At 47.6% G+C, this 15,522-nt stretch overlaps 1 protein-coding gene across 15 annotated transcripts in view; it reads right to left on the bottom strand.

Moving 5' to 3' along the window:
- Window positions 1-257: 257 nt before the first annotated feature.
- HUWE1 (HECT, UBA and WWE domain containing E3 ubiquitin protein ligase 1) overlaps window positions 258-15,522 on the bottom strand; it is a 141,912-nt gene continuing 126,647 nt past the window's right edge. For 11 of the 15 annotated variants that reach the window (XM_087829384.1, XM_087829383.1, XM_087829389.1 and 8 more), the window contains 20 exons: window positions 15,174-15,462; window positions 14,933-15,035; window positions 13,573-14,116; window positions 12,281-12,884; window positions 11,437-11,552; window positions 11,166-11,322; window positions 9,960-10,092; window positions 9,490-9,692; window positions 8,775-8,902; window positions 7,469-7,565; window positions 6,287-6,436; window positions 5,598-5,843; window positions 5,222-5,339; window positions 4,490-4,630; window positions 3,288-3,575; window positions 3,076-3,181; window positions 2,403-2,520; window positions 1,913-2,094; window positions 1,436-1,626; window positions 258-882 (listed from right to left, as the gene is read on the bottom strand). In XM_087829384.1, coding sequence (XP_087685510.1) covers window positions 780-882; window positions 1,436-1,626; window positions 1,913-2,094; window positions 2,403-2,520; window positions 3,076-3,181; window positions 3,288-3,575; window positions 4,490-4,630; window positions 5,222-5,339; window positions 5,598-5,843; window positions 6,287-6,436; window positions 7,469-7,565; window positions 8,775-8,902; window positions 9,490-9,692; window positions 9,960-10,092; window positions 11,166-11,322; window positions 11,437-11,552; window positions 12,281-12,884; window positions 13,573-14,116; window positions 14,933-15,035; window positions 15,174-15,462 — 4,017 coding nt within the window. In that variant the 3' untranslated portion in view covers window positions 258-779. The remainder of the gene's footprint in view (window positions 883-1,435; window positions 1,627-1,912; window positions 2,095-2,402; window positions 2,521-3,075; window positions 3,182-3,287; window positions 3,576-4,489; window positions 4,631-5,221; window positions 5,340-5,597; window positions 5,844-6,286; window positions 6,437-7,468; window positions 7,566-8,774; window positions 8,903-9,489; window positions 9,693-9,959; window positions 10,093-11,165; window positions 11,323-11,436; window positions 11,553-12,280; window positions 12,885-13,572; window positions 14,117-14,932; window positions 15,036-15,173; window positions 15,463-15,522) is intronic. The other 4 variants (XM_087829391.1, XM_087829395.1, XM_087829397.1 and 1 more) reach the window with 1 other exon arrangement.

The following is a 15,522-nucleotide window of genomic DNA, read 5'->3' as shown; positions in this document are numbered from 1 at the left end:
TGTCCTTGGCTGCAATCTCTTAACACCATCACCACTCCCAAGTGCAGATCCCATTCTAAACAGACTCCCCCCAATTCCTGGTGGCTGCTTCTCTCTCCTGACTACAGGAAAACCAACTTTGAGAGGATGCACTAGTGGTGGTGGCAGAGATGGTTTTCTGGAGAGTCCATTTGGATCTCTTCTCCAGATGTCTAGCACGTGCTCGAGGGTTGTTTTTTCTTTTAAAGTTTGAAAAAAACTCCATTGTGAAAAATGAGTTATGAAGAGTGCTCTTTATTTGAAACCTCCACAACACAGACGCCAATCTTGTCTCGCATTGAATCATTAGCTGTGCACATCAACACATTCCAAGCACAAATTAAGAAATGCAAACAGAACAAAAAAATATATATATATATAATTTTTTCCCCTATCCAAAGGTTTCAAGTCTCAATGCAGCAAATCCTTCTGAACACAGACTCTGAGGAGCACACTGTTCAAACAGTTGGGACAAACAGGTCCCTGCAAAGGCTACTGCCTTTTTAACACATGGGCTGGGGATCATGGACGGCATGGAATGGGAGGAGGTGAGAAAAAGGGAGAGGGGGAGAAAGAATGAGCAGGAGAACAGGAACAGGTATGCGCTGGAGAAGGTTGGGGCAGCTGGGACACACACGGTGAGTTGGTTGGATTTCATTTATTGGTATCAACATTTTCTTTCTGGTTCATTTTGTTTCCATTCCCTCCCTTCCCAGGTCCAACAATGGTAGAAAAACCCCACAATGGTGGTGGGGAGCTAATTAGGCCAGCCCAAAGCCTTCAGAGCACTCCTGGATGGCCAATAGTAGCATGTGGCGGAGCTTCTCAAAGCTCTCATAGGCAGGCAGGTCCAGCTGATTAAAACTAGGAAAAGAAGAAAGATCAGTTCATAATGACAGATGATAACTAAGTCCCTATGTTCCCTTGACAGCCACCTGACCTCTCCCTGAGGGAACCTACTCCTCACTTCTTGTGAACTCCCAATCTTGACCTAGCCTGGTCTGCCCTCCTCTAATCTGGCCCCATTACTGGCCATCGGGCACCTAAAACATAAACCTGACCCTGTCACTTCTTAAACACCATGGCCTCATCTATGGGCTAAAGTGCAAGCTTCAAAGGAGGCCATCGATCATCTGACCCCCCTGCTGAAGTCTTCAGCTTTGTGCTCCTTGCAACTCTAATTCCTTGCTCCAGCCACACTGAGCACTGGAACACACTGTGGTCTCATGTGGTGGTGGTCATCTACAATGTTTCCCCCACAGCTCCATTGAGTCTGGGCCAGCTTCTCATCTCAGACATCAGCCTCTCCAAAAAACCACCAAGTAGCCAGAGCCAGATTTAAGTTCCTGAACTTGGATAGGGACCTAAAACTGGCATATATACAAGCTCAATCTGAATGCTGAACTCTTCCTCTTACCATGTGTGAGCTGAAGGCAGGCGATCTGTGGACCTGTCATCTCGATGGATCTGAAACTTCTGAATGCCATTCATGCCTTCAAGGGCAGCAAAGCCTTGCAGGGGTACCTTAGAAGTACCCGTGACAAACTGGAGGAACTTGGCACGGTCGGCTTGGTCAAAAGAACGCAATGCTCTCCAGAACCACTGGATCTGCAGGAAGGGACACAAGAAGCCAGCTTTAGATAGCTCCCAGAAAAAGGGGTGGGGGTGGGACCTGGAATCTAGGCAAGTCTCTTCTGTGAGATGGGCTTCAGTTCATTCATAGGATGAGCAAGAGCATAACTTGAAAACACAATCCAGAAGAATGAAGAGTTACATATAGGTAAGTGGTCATCCATAATGCCTTTCCCTTAAGAGTGCTGGTTTACTTGGTGTCATACAAACTAGTACTGCTTAGGGATGAAGGGGAGCGGGGGGAATGCCAGCAGCAGCTCACCTGAATAGAGTTGGACTGGTACTTGTGGTATTCAGTGTTGGATTTCAAATCATCAATGTCAATTGTAGGCAGTCCTGATATGAGCAGCTCTAACTCCTGCTCAGTGAAGATGGAAATGAGGCGCTTTGGAATGATCTCATAGAAGCCTTCTAAGAAAGCCGCCAGCTGTTTGCGGATGGCTCCTGGAGAGAGAATCAACAAGCCATGTGGCACTGGAACCCACACAACCTATCAGAAGGTCAGAGATCCCCCCAATCTGCCTCCTGTTGCTACTAGGATGCTTATTGGTCTGCCTGCCTCACCTGCCACTGTTTCTGGGTCCCCATGAGGGTAGATGAAAGGAAATAGTTTTGGTTAAGCTTTTGGATTCCTTTTTTGTGCAAGGCATTTGTGGCTGGCATAGGGGAAAAGAGGAAATGAAGTTTGAAATGAAATGAAACCTGGCCACTTCCCATACTGAGCAACAAGGGGTATAAGGGGCGTCCCCTACCTGTCATTCTCATCTGGCACACTAGGTGAACATACTCCTTCTTATTCTCCTCTGTCACCAAGATGTTGGCCCCATTGGGTTTGAGGTCACGAACTTCACAGACTCCAAACTCTTGGACCTAGAACACCCAAAACACCAACCATATGTATCAGGCTCGGTCTAGGATGGGACTTACATATACCTGGGAACACACCCTAAATTCTTTGCCATATCCTGGGCAGAGAGATAATGCAAAGTCATAAAAAACAGTGACTTTTCTCATAATTCCCTAAAAGGGAAAGGCCAAGGGTAAAAGGAGAAAAAAAAGGCACGGCTAATACATGTAACACAACAAAACACTATAGAAAACAATTTGGTGGAAGAGTAACCTTAAAAAATCTGTTTTCATTTGTATAATTTTTCTACAATGAATACTACACTGCAGCAGTGTTTTCTATAAAGGGGGAAACCAGGAAACAGCCTTGATTAGTTTACAAATTCTGGTTTTTCTGTTTGTGATGTCTTATACCAACACCCACTGCTCTCTGCCAGATGCGAGATGGGGCATGGGACTTTAAGAAGTCAAGATACTTCCTTAAAATCATGAGGTCACCCAATACCAATTCAAGGGTGATCCCGGAATGGGTTTCCTAGACTAGCTGGGGTGTGCTGCAGTCAGGATTTCCTGACCTACCTCAGTGCTGAAGGTGAGGTCATAGCCTAGAGTGGAGACATCATTTTCCAGCAGATAAACCAGGCCCTGATAGAAGTGGTAATCTTCACTTTCCATATCCGTATATCTAGAAAAACACAGTTAGACAGGGTCATGGGTTGGGTGCAGGAGAGGCAGCATGGAGTGGGACACAAGAAAAGGACCTGATTCCCAGGACTGTGCCACATCCTCACCTGACAGACTTGCCCAAGATGTGTTTGTAGAAGGACCGAGTAAAGTAGCACTCCAGGAGGCGGTTGTCATATACAGCTTTGGCCACAATGCGTCCAACAAACTTGAAATAACTGAGGTGGTTGGGGTTGCAGTGGGAAGATGGATTGATGGTGTAGGTGACCCGGTCACCAGGTGAGGTACGGAACAAGGCATACATAGGGTTAAACATCTCCCGAGAGATGATCATGTACCATTCCCGCAGAAGCCCTCCAGCATCCTGCCCTTCTTCTCCTTCAAACACTATGTACCTGCATAAGAACAGAAACAGACATGTGCAGAAAGCCCAGGACAAAGCCACTCGCTCACACAGTATGGCCGAGGGAGGGAGTGACTGACATGGTGGCTGGGGAGTGCAAGGTTACAGGACAGACGTGAATGCAGAGTACCAGGAGAGCCCAGAGGAGGGCTCTGGGATGAAAAAGGACATCACTGATAGATATGCTGAAGTACCAGTAAAGGCTGACCAATACTCTAAAAAACACCAATAGGAATGGTATAGAGGCCTAAATGAGGCCTCATTTAAGCAGGGAAAGGTCAAGTGGAATCGGAGTCCTGAACCTAGAGTCTGAGGTGAATAAGGATTTGGTAGTGGAGGAGCAGGGCCTAGTCTGCCTTAGAAGCCTTTCTGACTTCTTGTTTGATTACAGGGATAGTAAGCCCATGCCACGAGGGAGGGGAGGAATCAAGTTCCTCAGTTTAGGAGCATCTACTAATAGGTCTATTGTCTCATCGCTCCCATGACATCTGGTATTACAAACTGCCAATCTTGTCTAGGTGGCTTCAGAATCATCAATGAGCAGTATCTCCCCCAACCCAAGGCACCGTTTGCTCAGTAGGCTGCCCATTCCTAGTGTAACAATGGAAAAAAGCTCTCTACAAAGCCATCAGGTCTCTCTTTGTAAACGCCAAAGACTCTTGACTGAGAATTGTTGGGTAGCTCAGCCCAAGGGCCTGCAGAAGACCAGTCTTATGAGACCAGGCCAAGAAGATGGGAGGCAGCTCAGTGCGATGACATCAGGTAGATTCCAATCAGGAATTCCTAGTGGGGAGGGCAGCACATCCCTAAGTTCCTCTGCACATCTGGGGCCTGAGTAAACCTTCACTGTGGCAGAGAAAGGGCCCCACCCTCCCATCTTGTTTGTTCTCTGCTCTGGACTCTTACAATCGATTCTTCATTTCTTCAGGGGATTTCCGATGCAGCTCACGATAAGAGTCTTCAAACACATGGTCACGGCGGACATGCACAGCCATGTCTTCTTTTCGGAGCCCTTCGTCCAAACGCTCCAGCTCTTGGCGGAAATACCTTGGGAGGGAGGAAAGGAAGGAAAACAGGATTGGGGGTAGCAGAGCAAACTTCTGATTTCCTGATTAGAATGAAGACTCACAATGATGCTTTCCCCATCTTCCAACCACTCTGATCCCTGTCCCTACCTATACCCCTGGGGAAATGCCCAGTAGCTGGGAGAGATAGGCCATTTACTACCAACTCTCATTTTTTTCCATCTCCACCAAGTAAGGGCCCACAGAGATTGTGGCATGGAATTTTTGCAACAAGCAGGTAAGCATGTGTAGGTGCACAGAAAGGAAGAGCAGGGAAGATGAGTATGTTCTGGAAGCCCCGAGCCCCGCTGTGTGTACTACAGTTACAGTTCCCATTTCTCTGATAAAGAATGGAGACTGGGGTGGAGAAGGCCAGCAAGTATTTAGGCACAATGACAGTCAGTGGCAGAGATTTGTCTCGGAATTCCCTCCCTCCTGGCACCATTCCAAGGGGTGCCACCAAGGGAAACTTCTTTTTCCTGAAACACTGCCCCTGGAGGAACTTTGGCTCCTTTCTGGGAGGGGAGAAACTACTTGGAGAGTTCTCATTCCCACTAACATCCAGGGCACATACTTGCGCTTGACATCGAAGTCAAGGACACGAATGTAGTCTACCAGGACAGCAAAGGGCCCATCAGCGAGGTGGGTGGTGGACTGCCGTAGGATCTGATTTAACACAGTGCGATGAGTCTCTGAGGGGAGAAAGGACAGCAGGAATTAGCACATCATGGGTCCCATAGACTGGATGACAGCTATGTAGCCAGTAAGTCTTTCTTCCTTGTTTTAGGGAAAAAGGTACTGTGACAAACAAGTGCTACCACAGTCCACACCTCACTAGCCTCACTTTTCAACCAACATCCACCCACCCACCCACCCAAGGATAAAATGTATGAAATGACCTTGTAAAAAAGGAAGCCCTCTACATTTGGGGGCCTAAGAGTTCCCTGTACCTGCGAAGCGAAGGAACTTCTGCGTGTCGGGGGGCAGGCTTGAGGAGATATGCATAGACGAGGGCTCCCGGGAGAAGAATGGGTCAAGGGAAGAAGGAGTGGCTGGGGTTAAGGGGGCCGGGGAGAGTGGTGGAGGCTCGTCCTTGATGTGTGCCAGCTGGCTCTCACGGGTGTCTCGGACAGGAGGCTTGCTCTCCCGCTCTGTGGCATGGACCAGAAAGAAGGCCTCGACGGCAGGCTGGAGCACTGGGGGTAGCAATGAAAGAGGCGACATTTTACAAACTTCAACACAGAAATCTCTTCTCCTTGATAATCAAGTTACAAAATACAATACAGAAGAATAAATAAGGAAAACTTGCAGGAGAAATATAATGGTAGCATAGACAAATGAGGCCAAAGAGCACGTCAGAGCTTCCTTGAAGCCAAAGAAAAATGGGATAGGTAACCAGTTGTATAGAGTCTCCTGGTCTAAAAAGTAAAAGATACCAGCCATAAAAAGAGAGGAGGAAAATATTTTTGCCCCTGACACTGAAGTCAGAGAAAAAAACCCCTAAAACCCTCTCCTTTGAAACCTCGTTACAGAGACACTGAGAAAGAGGGGAGACCTAGAAGGAAGAAAATTAAGCGGGCTGAATGGGCCCCAGAGCAGGTTAGTGGGTTGGGACCTGGGCCCTTAGGCCATAACTCACCTAGCACCGCATGCTGATCATGAGATTCCTCCAGTTCCTTTAGACACTCTCCCAGCATGTCCCACAGCTCATCCAAGCTCAGCTGCTCACTGAGCAGGGGTAACTCAGGTGGCCTCTCTTCCTTCTCCCCCTGTGAGTTTACTTCCGAGCCTACAGGGCACAGAGAGGAGAGAGTCAGAAAGCCTTTGAGATTTTACATTCATTTAGATTTCCCCCAGACCAAATACACAGGCCATTAGACCAAGTAGACTGGCCCACTGGCTACAGAGTAATACTGAGTGACATCTGAAAACAACCTCTAGTCCTACACTGAATGGCACTTGAATTTAAATTAAATAAGATGAATACAATAAAAAATTGGTTCCTCAGTTGCACTAGCCACATTTCAAGTGCAGGCTATTGAAATAGTGGCTACTGCAGGAAAGTTCTACCAGATAGTACTGGTCTACTTACTGCCCCATTAACCCTTGGAGTAGGTGTGGATTAAATTATTTAATATAGTTCCAGAAATGGATGTCCTATGACATTATCCCAAAGGAATGTGTTCAAGTATTCTATATGCAATTAATTTTTGAGAAATGCTGTTAATAACAGCATCCATTGTGTGCCAGGTCTGCTCTAAACACTATATACATGCATTAACTCATTCAATCCTAACTATGAACACATCCCTATTTTAAAGGAGAAAACAGAAACAAAGAGAAGTTTGCCTCAGGTGCCAGAGCTAGTAAACAGGGGAGGCAAGGGTCAAATACATGCTGTCTCCATGCATATCATATCATAGTTTCTTTTTTTTAAAAAATATGTCTTTATTGATTTGAGAGAGAGAGAGAGAGAGAGAGAGAGATGGATGGAAACATCAGTGATGAGAGTCACTGATTGGCTGCCTCCTGCATGCCCTCTACTGGGAATTGGGCCCACAACTGGGGCATGTGCCCTGACTGGGAATCATAGATCAACGCTCAGCCGCTGAGCCACACTGGCTGGACCCATAGTTTCTTTACTACAGGAATTGTAATGTGTGCTATGAATCTGAGACGACGGTGAGGTGGTGACAGTTAGTGATCCTGGTTGGTAAACGCCAACTGATCTTATGTTATGTCAAGAGCAGGGCCTCCAGCAGGTATTCCATGAAGACAGACTCTTCCTTTTGCTGGGCTGGAAATGAGCAGCAGTACTGACCAGTGGACTGAGTATCCTGGGTACTGGGAGATGGCTGGTCCACATCCATGGGTGATTCCTCCCTCCGGACAGATCCTTCTGACTGGCTTGACTCCGACTGGATAGAAGGGAAACAAAGTCACTTAAAGGGTGCAACTCTGCATTCCTCAGGGACAGGCTAGGGGCTGGTCCTGCCACTTCTCACACATCATAGGCTTAGAAATAAGTTTCCCATATCTGGTCAGGAAACTGTAGCTCTCCAGGACAAAAGAATGGCCTTCCCACTTCCTTTGCTGTCCTCTACCCTGAGCTAGCAAGCTCCTTCCCTGGACGCCTGCCTGCATGGCCTCCACTCTATTCCAGACCTATGTCCGGTCATACACTAGCCTCTTGGATATAGACTTCAAGATTTCTTCTGGGGACAGTTTACATGTGTACACTAATATAAAGCTCCGATGGGCAGAAGGGAGGTTTGCTCTTTGTTCACAAAAGGTAAATAATAGGGGAATCAGTGCAACCTTTGATGGGTGGGATTATTTAAAAAGACATGTCTTAATACTCCAGAATAGCTATTTCCCTTTCTATCCTGCTGAGTCAAGGCCCTCAAGTTCTAGGCTGTTCCCAGCATGCTCAATGAAATTGTACGGTATAGAAAGAAAAACCAGGCCTCAGGATACCTTTTATCCTGGATCTTGGGAAGGTGACCTGCATGTTGCAAGGACAGGAAAACAATGAGTGCCACAGCATACATACATGATGCCAGGCCTTTCCTGTATCCACTCTGTGCTGGGATCCCAACAATGAGCTGGCTACCTAGGAACCTGAAGGTTTCCTTCTAAAAGTACCTGAGTGCCTAAGCGCCAAGGGAGTATGGAAAACAGAGGCAAAGGCCAGGGTGGAGGGAACAGCCATAGCCAGAACAGGCTGCGTAGGATGTGTACCAAGCTTGGGGAACTTTCAAGGGTAGGATTCCTGAGATGTCTCTGATGTACCTGAATTGTTCCATGAGACTGAAAAATCTTCATCCCACATCCCCTCAGAACCCAGACACTTAGCATTATGCAGTTTGCAAAAGCGCCACTGTTGACAGGATAGCTGGGAATGGGGTATGATGGCCAAGCTTTAAAATCAAACCAAACCAAACCAATAAACCAACGAACAAACAGTAAAGAAAACACCAACAAAAAGTAACCCTGTTGTCCAGAGCATTCATATAGCAAACTTAATGCAAAAGCATACAAGGTAAGGGCAGTGAAACCCCACTGATGGTGTGGTGGGGGGGGGGGAGGGGGAGAAATGAATGAGGGGCCACAGGCATCATGCTAACCGTTGCTGCTTGTTGCTGTCTCCGCGCCCTTTGACCCTCACGTACCATTTGTATAATGGCATCAGCCTCAGCCTCCAGCTGCCGAACAGCTGCCTGGATGCTGCTAGCTGAGCCTAAACCGGAGGAACCTGGGAGAAAGAAAGAAGGCAAGATATAAAATGTAAAAAGAGGGAATGCCCAATACTCTCCCATCTCCTGGGCTGCCACAGGGCATCTTACTGAGGTCTTTGAACTTTAGCTCAGGCAGCTTCAGAGTGCTTATCATTAGGCACTAAGAGCTCCTGTTACAGACAAGGGCAGGGGACAAGGTACTAGGCGGATGGTGGCAGGTGAGAGGGTTCTATGGGACAGGAGGAAGAAGGTAGGATTTGGCAAGCCATGGCTGAGGCAACATGGCTGTAATGTTTTAGTTAGGAGTGATCAAGGAAGCAGAAAGGAGGCACACTCAGTGAGTTAAATCTTGTTCAGCAAAAGATCCACCCTCAATTTCCTTGCCAGATTTCCACTCCCCCTTAATTCCTACTTGCACTAATGAATTTCCTATGCAGGCAGCTTGAGTGATACAGAATGCAGCCATCAACATTTAAGAAAGAATCATCACTTCCTTTTGGAAAGGTGAAACAGGAAGGAGATATGACATTAAGTCTTGCCCTCCAGGGACTCTGGGTTCTCCACCACCAACCCTGCCCCTCAACTGGACACTCCAATTCCATACCTAGCCTGCCTGTCTGCTTGGCTTTCTTGTTAGCTCGGCGTGTGTCGTCCCGGAGCTGGATGATGACCTGCAGTACTCTCAAGAAGAACTTCTGGGTAGATGTCTTGGATGTCAACATGGACATAGAAGGCAGCTGGAGCTCCCGGCCACCCAGAGGTCGCTTCTGAGATGCCACAATTACCACATTCTCAGCCATGTCAAACCTGGATAGTGTAGAGGTGGCTTGCGTATACTGACAGCATCAAAGCATAAACACTTAGAGCAAGCAGGGCTTTCTGATGTCAACCAGAGGAGTAAGAAATCTCACAAGGAAATCTCACAAGTAGGAAAAAATAGGGTCAAATGTGTATAGGACAGATAAGAAAATCTGCCCAGAGAGGAGGAAAAACCCCACCAGGAAACCAGCAAGAGCCACCTTTCAGAATGTCCCAGATTCCAGTCCCACAGCCAAATGGGCAGCTACCACCCACCTGCTCTGCATTTTGCCTTTCAGCTTTGTGGTCTGTGGCTGCTCCTCAGGAAGGCCATCAGGAGAGAGTGTCTCACACTGGGCTCGTCGCTGCTGTTCTAGGTTGTATTCCCGGAGCTCAGCCAGAAGGGTACCTGGGTAGGCAGGATGAGCCAGCAAGTGTTCAGAGACTGTCCCAGTAAAGCAGCTAAAAGCCAAACCTTTCCAAGAAACCTGATCAGGGCATCCTTTTTGATCAGCTACAAAAAACCTAGAGTGAGCAGGAATTTTTCTTTGATTCATCCAGAGCACGCATAGCAAGATGCACAATCACCCAGGGACCACCAATTTACCTGGCCTCAAACATCTGATGAATCTGCATGCAACACAGCTCAGTGCAGAGAGCAAAATTTTCTGTTTTGGAGCCTGTATACCACTTGAACTTCTGAGGTTTTTGTGGTGACCTCAGGCAAATTGCTTACCCATCTTAATGGGACTAATACTGCCTAACCTCACAAGGCTGCTTTGAGAATCAGGAAGCAACTGTGTAGTAGAGTGCCTAGCATGTTGCCGGGCCCATGGGTGTTGAATAAATGGTAGCAGTCAAGGAAGGCCAGAGGGCTCTTCCAGAAGCAGCTTACAATTCTCATGCCCTGGGTCATTCAGTCTAATCAACTCTCATCACCTAATCTCCTGAGGAGGAGATAACTAAGCGGAGCAAAGGGACACTATGCTGAAAGAAAAATCTGGCTCTACTCCTTGATTCAATCATTTTATCACTCTGGATTTTAGTTTTCTTCCTGGTAAAACTCGAAGACGACTAAAACTAGGTAATTTACAAGTGTTCTTCGAATTTCTGTATCCTTGAAACCGCACAAAGGCAGAGGGTATTATTTTAACTCTCTATTCCTGAGCCTGAACTCAGTGCAGGTGCATCTGAGGTGACAAAGCTGTCTCAGCAGGCTTGCCACAGGGTTCTTAACAGGTGTCCGGAATGGAGAAACAAGCATGCCAGTCCTACGCATGCTCATTTGTCTTCACTAAGCATGGACTACCTGCCATGTGCCAGGCACTGGGGATGTAGAGAGAAGCCCAGCCTTGCTCTTTTAGATGACAACTCAGTACTATCAGTGCTATGATAGAAGAGAGAGCATGTGGGCTGTGCTATAGAAGCATAGGCATTCAATTTAGCTTGGAGGTTCAGGGAAGGCTTTACTCCAATCATTACCTATCTGTTTACAAAGGGTATAACCCAGATGGCGGGCTCCATTCAGCAGCAACTTGAGAACAGTGTCCCGAGTCCCAGGGTCCCCCCGAGAGAGCTGCAGTAACACATTAGCTGCATCCTCTAGGCCTTCTTCAGAACAAGAGTGAGATGTTAACACCTGGGAAAAGGAAGAGAGGAGGAGTGAGCCCCAACTTGAGAACTAAAACCTTATCCACCTCTGTCTACCCTTTCTCCCCACAATCTTGGGAGAACAAGAAGAGTTTGGACTCACCTCCACAGAGAGTTGTAGCTGGTTTTCAGTGAGGCCCGAAGATACCATCTTAAATTCTGCACTGCTGCTGCCCCCATCACCCCCCTTCGCTGGAGATTTGCTGGGCTTAGTAGTAGCTTTGAGGAAACAAACAGAACACTGTAAGCCTCTGAGACTCACCATGCCAAAGACTTAAGTGGCAGAATCAAGGAATCACTGACTATCCAGGGATTCAAAATGGGAAAGTAGTGAAAATGAAGTCCCACCCACCAAAGCCAAATGACTTAGGATGCCAAGGACTCCTATGACTGTACCTTTTAAAGTGACAAAGAATCCCAGATGCTTCAACTGTTGCCCTACTATCCAAGTCCCTTCTGAAAGTTCCCTCTTCAAAACCTACTTCTTCACATAATTCTTACTAGTCTGCTATATGGTTCATTCCCTTTATTTCCTGAAACAGCCTGGCTACTCTATTCTACCCTGATTCACATTGTATCCTGCCTTCTCTTGAACTCTTTCCTCTGAGAACTGGCTTCCTCAACCAGGCTGGAAAGGCTGGGAGTTCTTTGAAGACAGGAACCTTCTATTTCTCCTCCTTTTGTTGCTTAGCCTAGGAGAAGCCACATTCATTGAATGCCTGCTGGTCTTCACAGGACTGTGTGTGTGTATGGGGGGGGGGGGGGGGTGGAAAAGAGGAGGGGAGAGAGAGAACTGGGACCGATGAGGGTGAGAATGAATAGAATGAACACATCTTGGTCTCACAAACACAAACCAAGCCGATCACTATCACTTAGGGAGGAATGACTGGATGGGGAGTGAGGTGGGTGTACACACCCCACAGCTCCCAGCCTACATCCACAATTACCTGAAACAGTAGTGGTAGCAGTCGTGGGGGTAGTCACTGTGGTTGAAGCAGCTACAGTAATGGTAGAAATAGCCGTGGCAGTAACCAGGCCTGGAGCAGAAGTGACAGGGGTGGTTGCAGCAGGGGGAGTGGGCGTGTTGGAGGCAGCAGTGGCAGTGGTGGTAGATGTGGTTGAGGTGGTTACAGTGGTAGAGGAAGTACCGCTGCCAGAATTAGCCTGTGTTTCCGACACTTTGTTTTCTGGGAGAGCAATTGAGATGAGAGAAAGGAGTCTGAGGAGTTTTTCTGTTAAGAGGGAGCTTCGACGGATGACTGGGTGTGACAACATGTTCATGAGTTGCCCCAGCGGAGAGGCCTCCAGGCTGTACGGGGAGGTTTCCCCCTCACTACCAGTGCTCACTGGCACTGACTTCACGGAGTTCTTGCCTTTGCGGCTGACATTCATGTTGTCCAGTTTCACCAGTAAGTCCCAGAAGTCTGTGCAAATGCCACTGCTGGAGGACTGTGAAGAGCATGGGCTGCAGGCCTGCTTACTGCCCCTTTCCCGATCGCTCTCACAGTTTGTTTCTTTGGTCCGCTGCTGTGTGAAGTGGCTGGGAAACACCTGTAGGGAATAGAAGAACAAGCTTGTCTGGGGGGATCTACATAGAAAATACGCCTTCCTGACAAGGGATGACAACTGGTTCCTAGGCTCTCCACTCCTTTGGACAGCTTTGATAACACAGGAGAGATGTAGTAACACAGTTTTATCCAACTGATGGCAAAGCAGCCTAGAAACAAGGGCTTTGTAGGGAGACGATTAGCAAACGTTCTGAGCATCAACCTCTGTACTTATAAAATGGGGAGGATACTTAACGCCGCTTTGTGAAATTAAAGAGTAAAGGACATCATATATTTTACACAGTTCCTGGCACAAGGCAGGCTCTAACAAATGGCAGCAATGCTTATTAAAAAGAGGACTAAGTCGTAAGTCCAATCAGCTCCATCACTTACTGGTCACACGACAGAGCCACTAAAAATTTCTGTATCCCACCTTCTTTATCTGTAAAATGGAAATAATCCAGACCACTGAAGGTTGTTTTGATGATTGAATGAGATAATGCATAAAAATTGTAGAGAGGAAATAAAAAACCCACGAAGTTATTTACTGGACAATTTCCCAGAAACAATACAGGCTTCAGCAATAATAGCTAAGAAAGACCTGCTAGCTCCCTCAGAGTTCAGATTTCACCTAGGCTGTAGGTGCCATCCTTCTTCCAACCCCAGGAATAGAGTTCCTTCAAGCTCCTCACCTTGGCCAATTGAATGAGTGTGTCCAGAACGTGTCTACAGACAACAGGAGCAGCCTGGGGGTGGATGTGGACAGTAGAGCCACTGCTTGCATGCTTCTCAGTATGTTTGCGCCCACCTGAACGCTGGATCTGGAATATATTAGTCCTGCAGCCTAGGGCTGCATCCATGGATACTGAGAGCCAGGAAAGCTGGTTGGAGCTCTTAGACTCCATCTTGTGTAGTAGGTCCAGGGGCCGGTTCTCATGACTGCTTAACCCACAGCTCTTGCTTGACTTTTTGCCCTTTTCCTCACTTGAGAGCTTGGGTGTTTCAATGCATAGCTCACTCTCACTGCTGCGCTGCAAGATGGAAAGCAGGCTGCGTATGACCCAGTGGCGGGTCTGGGCATGGTAGCAGAGATTTCTCAGTACTCGGTGTAGACGGCTAGTATTTAGCTTTGGTTCATCCACAAAAAGTAGGACCAGGAGACAAGACAGGGCTTCGTGGTCCAGAAGGAGCCGTCCTCGGAGGCGGAGGAGAGTGTCCACATTACTGCCAGAAGGCCTGGAACAGAGCATCATTTCTGGGTTAACACTTCAGCTAGAGCTCTAGGATCACGAGAGGAATGAGCTGGATACCTCCAAGGAGGCTCAAGACTGAAGGGTGTCCAGTCCAAGGGCTCTTAATTAGTAAATAACAAGAGCTGCCCTTGAGTGCCTACTATGTACCAGGTACTCTACAATTTCTAATAGTGTCCTCAAGGGGTTGCTTGTAAAGACTAGAGAATCACCCGTTTTTGAGATAAACAAGAGGCTCAAACAGGTTAGTGACTTGCCCTACATCACACAGCGACTGAGAAGAGAGCAGAGATTTCCAGCCCTGGTCTGTATTATCAATTGGTAAAATCAGATTGTACCTAAAGTCTTAGGAGACAATGCTTATTTCTGCCTTCTCTAGACTACCAGAGGGTTGCCTGCTGTATATAGGTTGCCTGCCTTATGCAGGAACTAATCATTCCCTTCCCATTTGACTCCACTCTACTTCAGCCTGGTTAATAATCAACTCCTCTCTACTTCCACAGCCTAGACACTAATCTCAAAGGCAAGTGGCTCACTGTTTTACTATTTGCATGGGAAGCTGATTTTCCTTGTTACAATCATAGCTAGTGCCAGTCTGCCTTACTTTGTGGTTATTGTCTATACTAGTTACACTAAACCAAGTGTGGCTTTTTGAAGGAGGAGTGCAAAGATCTGGCTCCCCCAACTCATTTAAGGAAACACCCTAAAGAGGTCATCCAATCTCTCCACCTATATATTAAGGGAGATGGACCAGTTGTAGATGTGAGAGGTGGTATGGCAAGGTGAAAAAAGACAAAGGTACCTGTTATGGCTGCTGCTGCCCCCCATCTGGAAGGTACCGCCTCTCTGCACTGCAAGGCGAGTATATTGGACTCCACGGTTGCCACTCAGGCGACTGGTGAAAGCTGAAAGGAAAGAAAAAGGAAACTGAAATTGGGAAAGGGGGTGGTGAGCTAGGTCCAGGTAACACAAAGGAAAACAATAGAACCTCATGTGGCCGAAGTTCGACATTCGAGAGCCTTCCCACAGCCTCCCCTTCATACCTGGGCTTCGGAGAATGGCAGAGAGTGCAGAAGTGCTACTGTGCCCAAAGAGCCGCTCGTGCATGAGCTGCCGCTGCCGGGCTTCCTGCTCTCGCCTTAGGGCTTGAGCCTCAGCTGCAATGTCAGGTGGCATCACAGCCAATACACTGTCCTCCATGTCCTCCAAAACACTACGGCGCAGGTCTGAGGGCAGAGTCTGGATGAAGGTCACAGGGTCCATGGGGGTGTCTGAGCTGGCATTCTGTGCTAGTTCCCGTCGCTGTTGCTCAGCTCTCTGCTGTGCCAGCACCTATTTGAGCAGAAGAAGTCAATGGGGAGAATACTCATGGCCAGGCAGCCTGGCCCCACC

Source organism: Miniopterus natalensis, chromosome X, assembly GCF_054644295.1.
Source record: "Miniopterus natalensis isolate mMinNat1 chromosome X, mMinNat1.hap1, whole genome shotgun sequence".
NCBI lineage: Eukaryota > Metazoa > Chordata > Mammalia > Chiroptera > Miniopteridae > Miniopterus > Miniopterus natalensis.
This window is presented reverse-complemented; position numbering and strand designations above follow the sequence as displayed.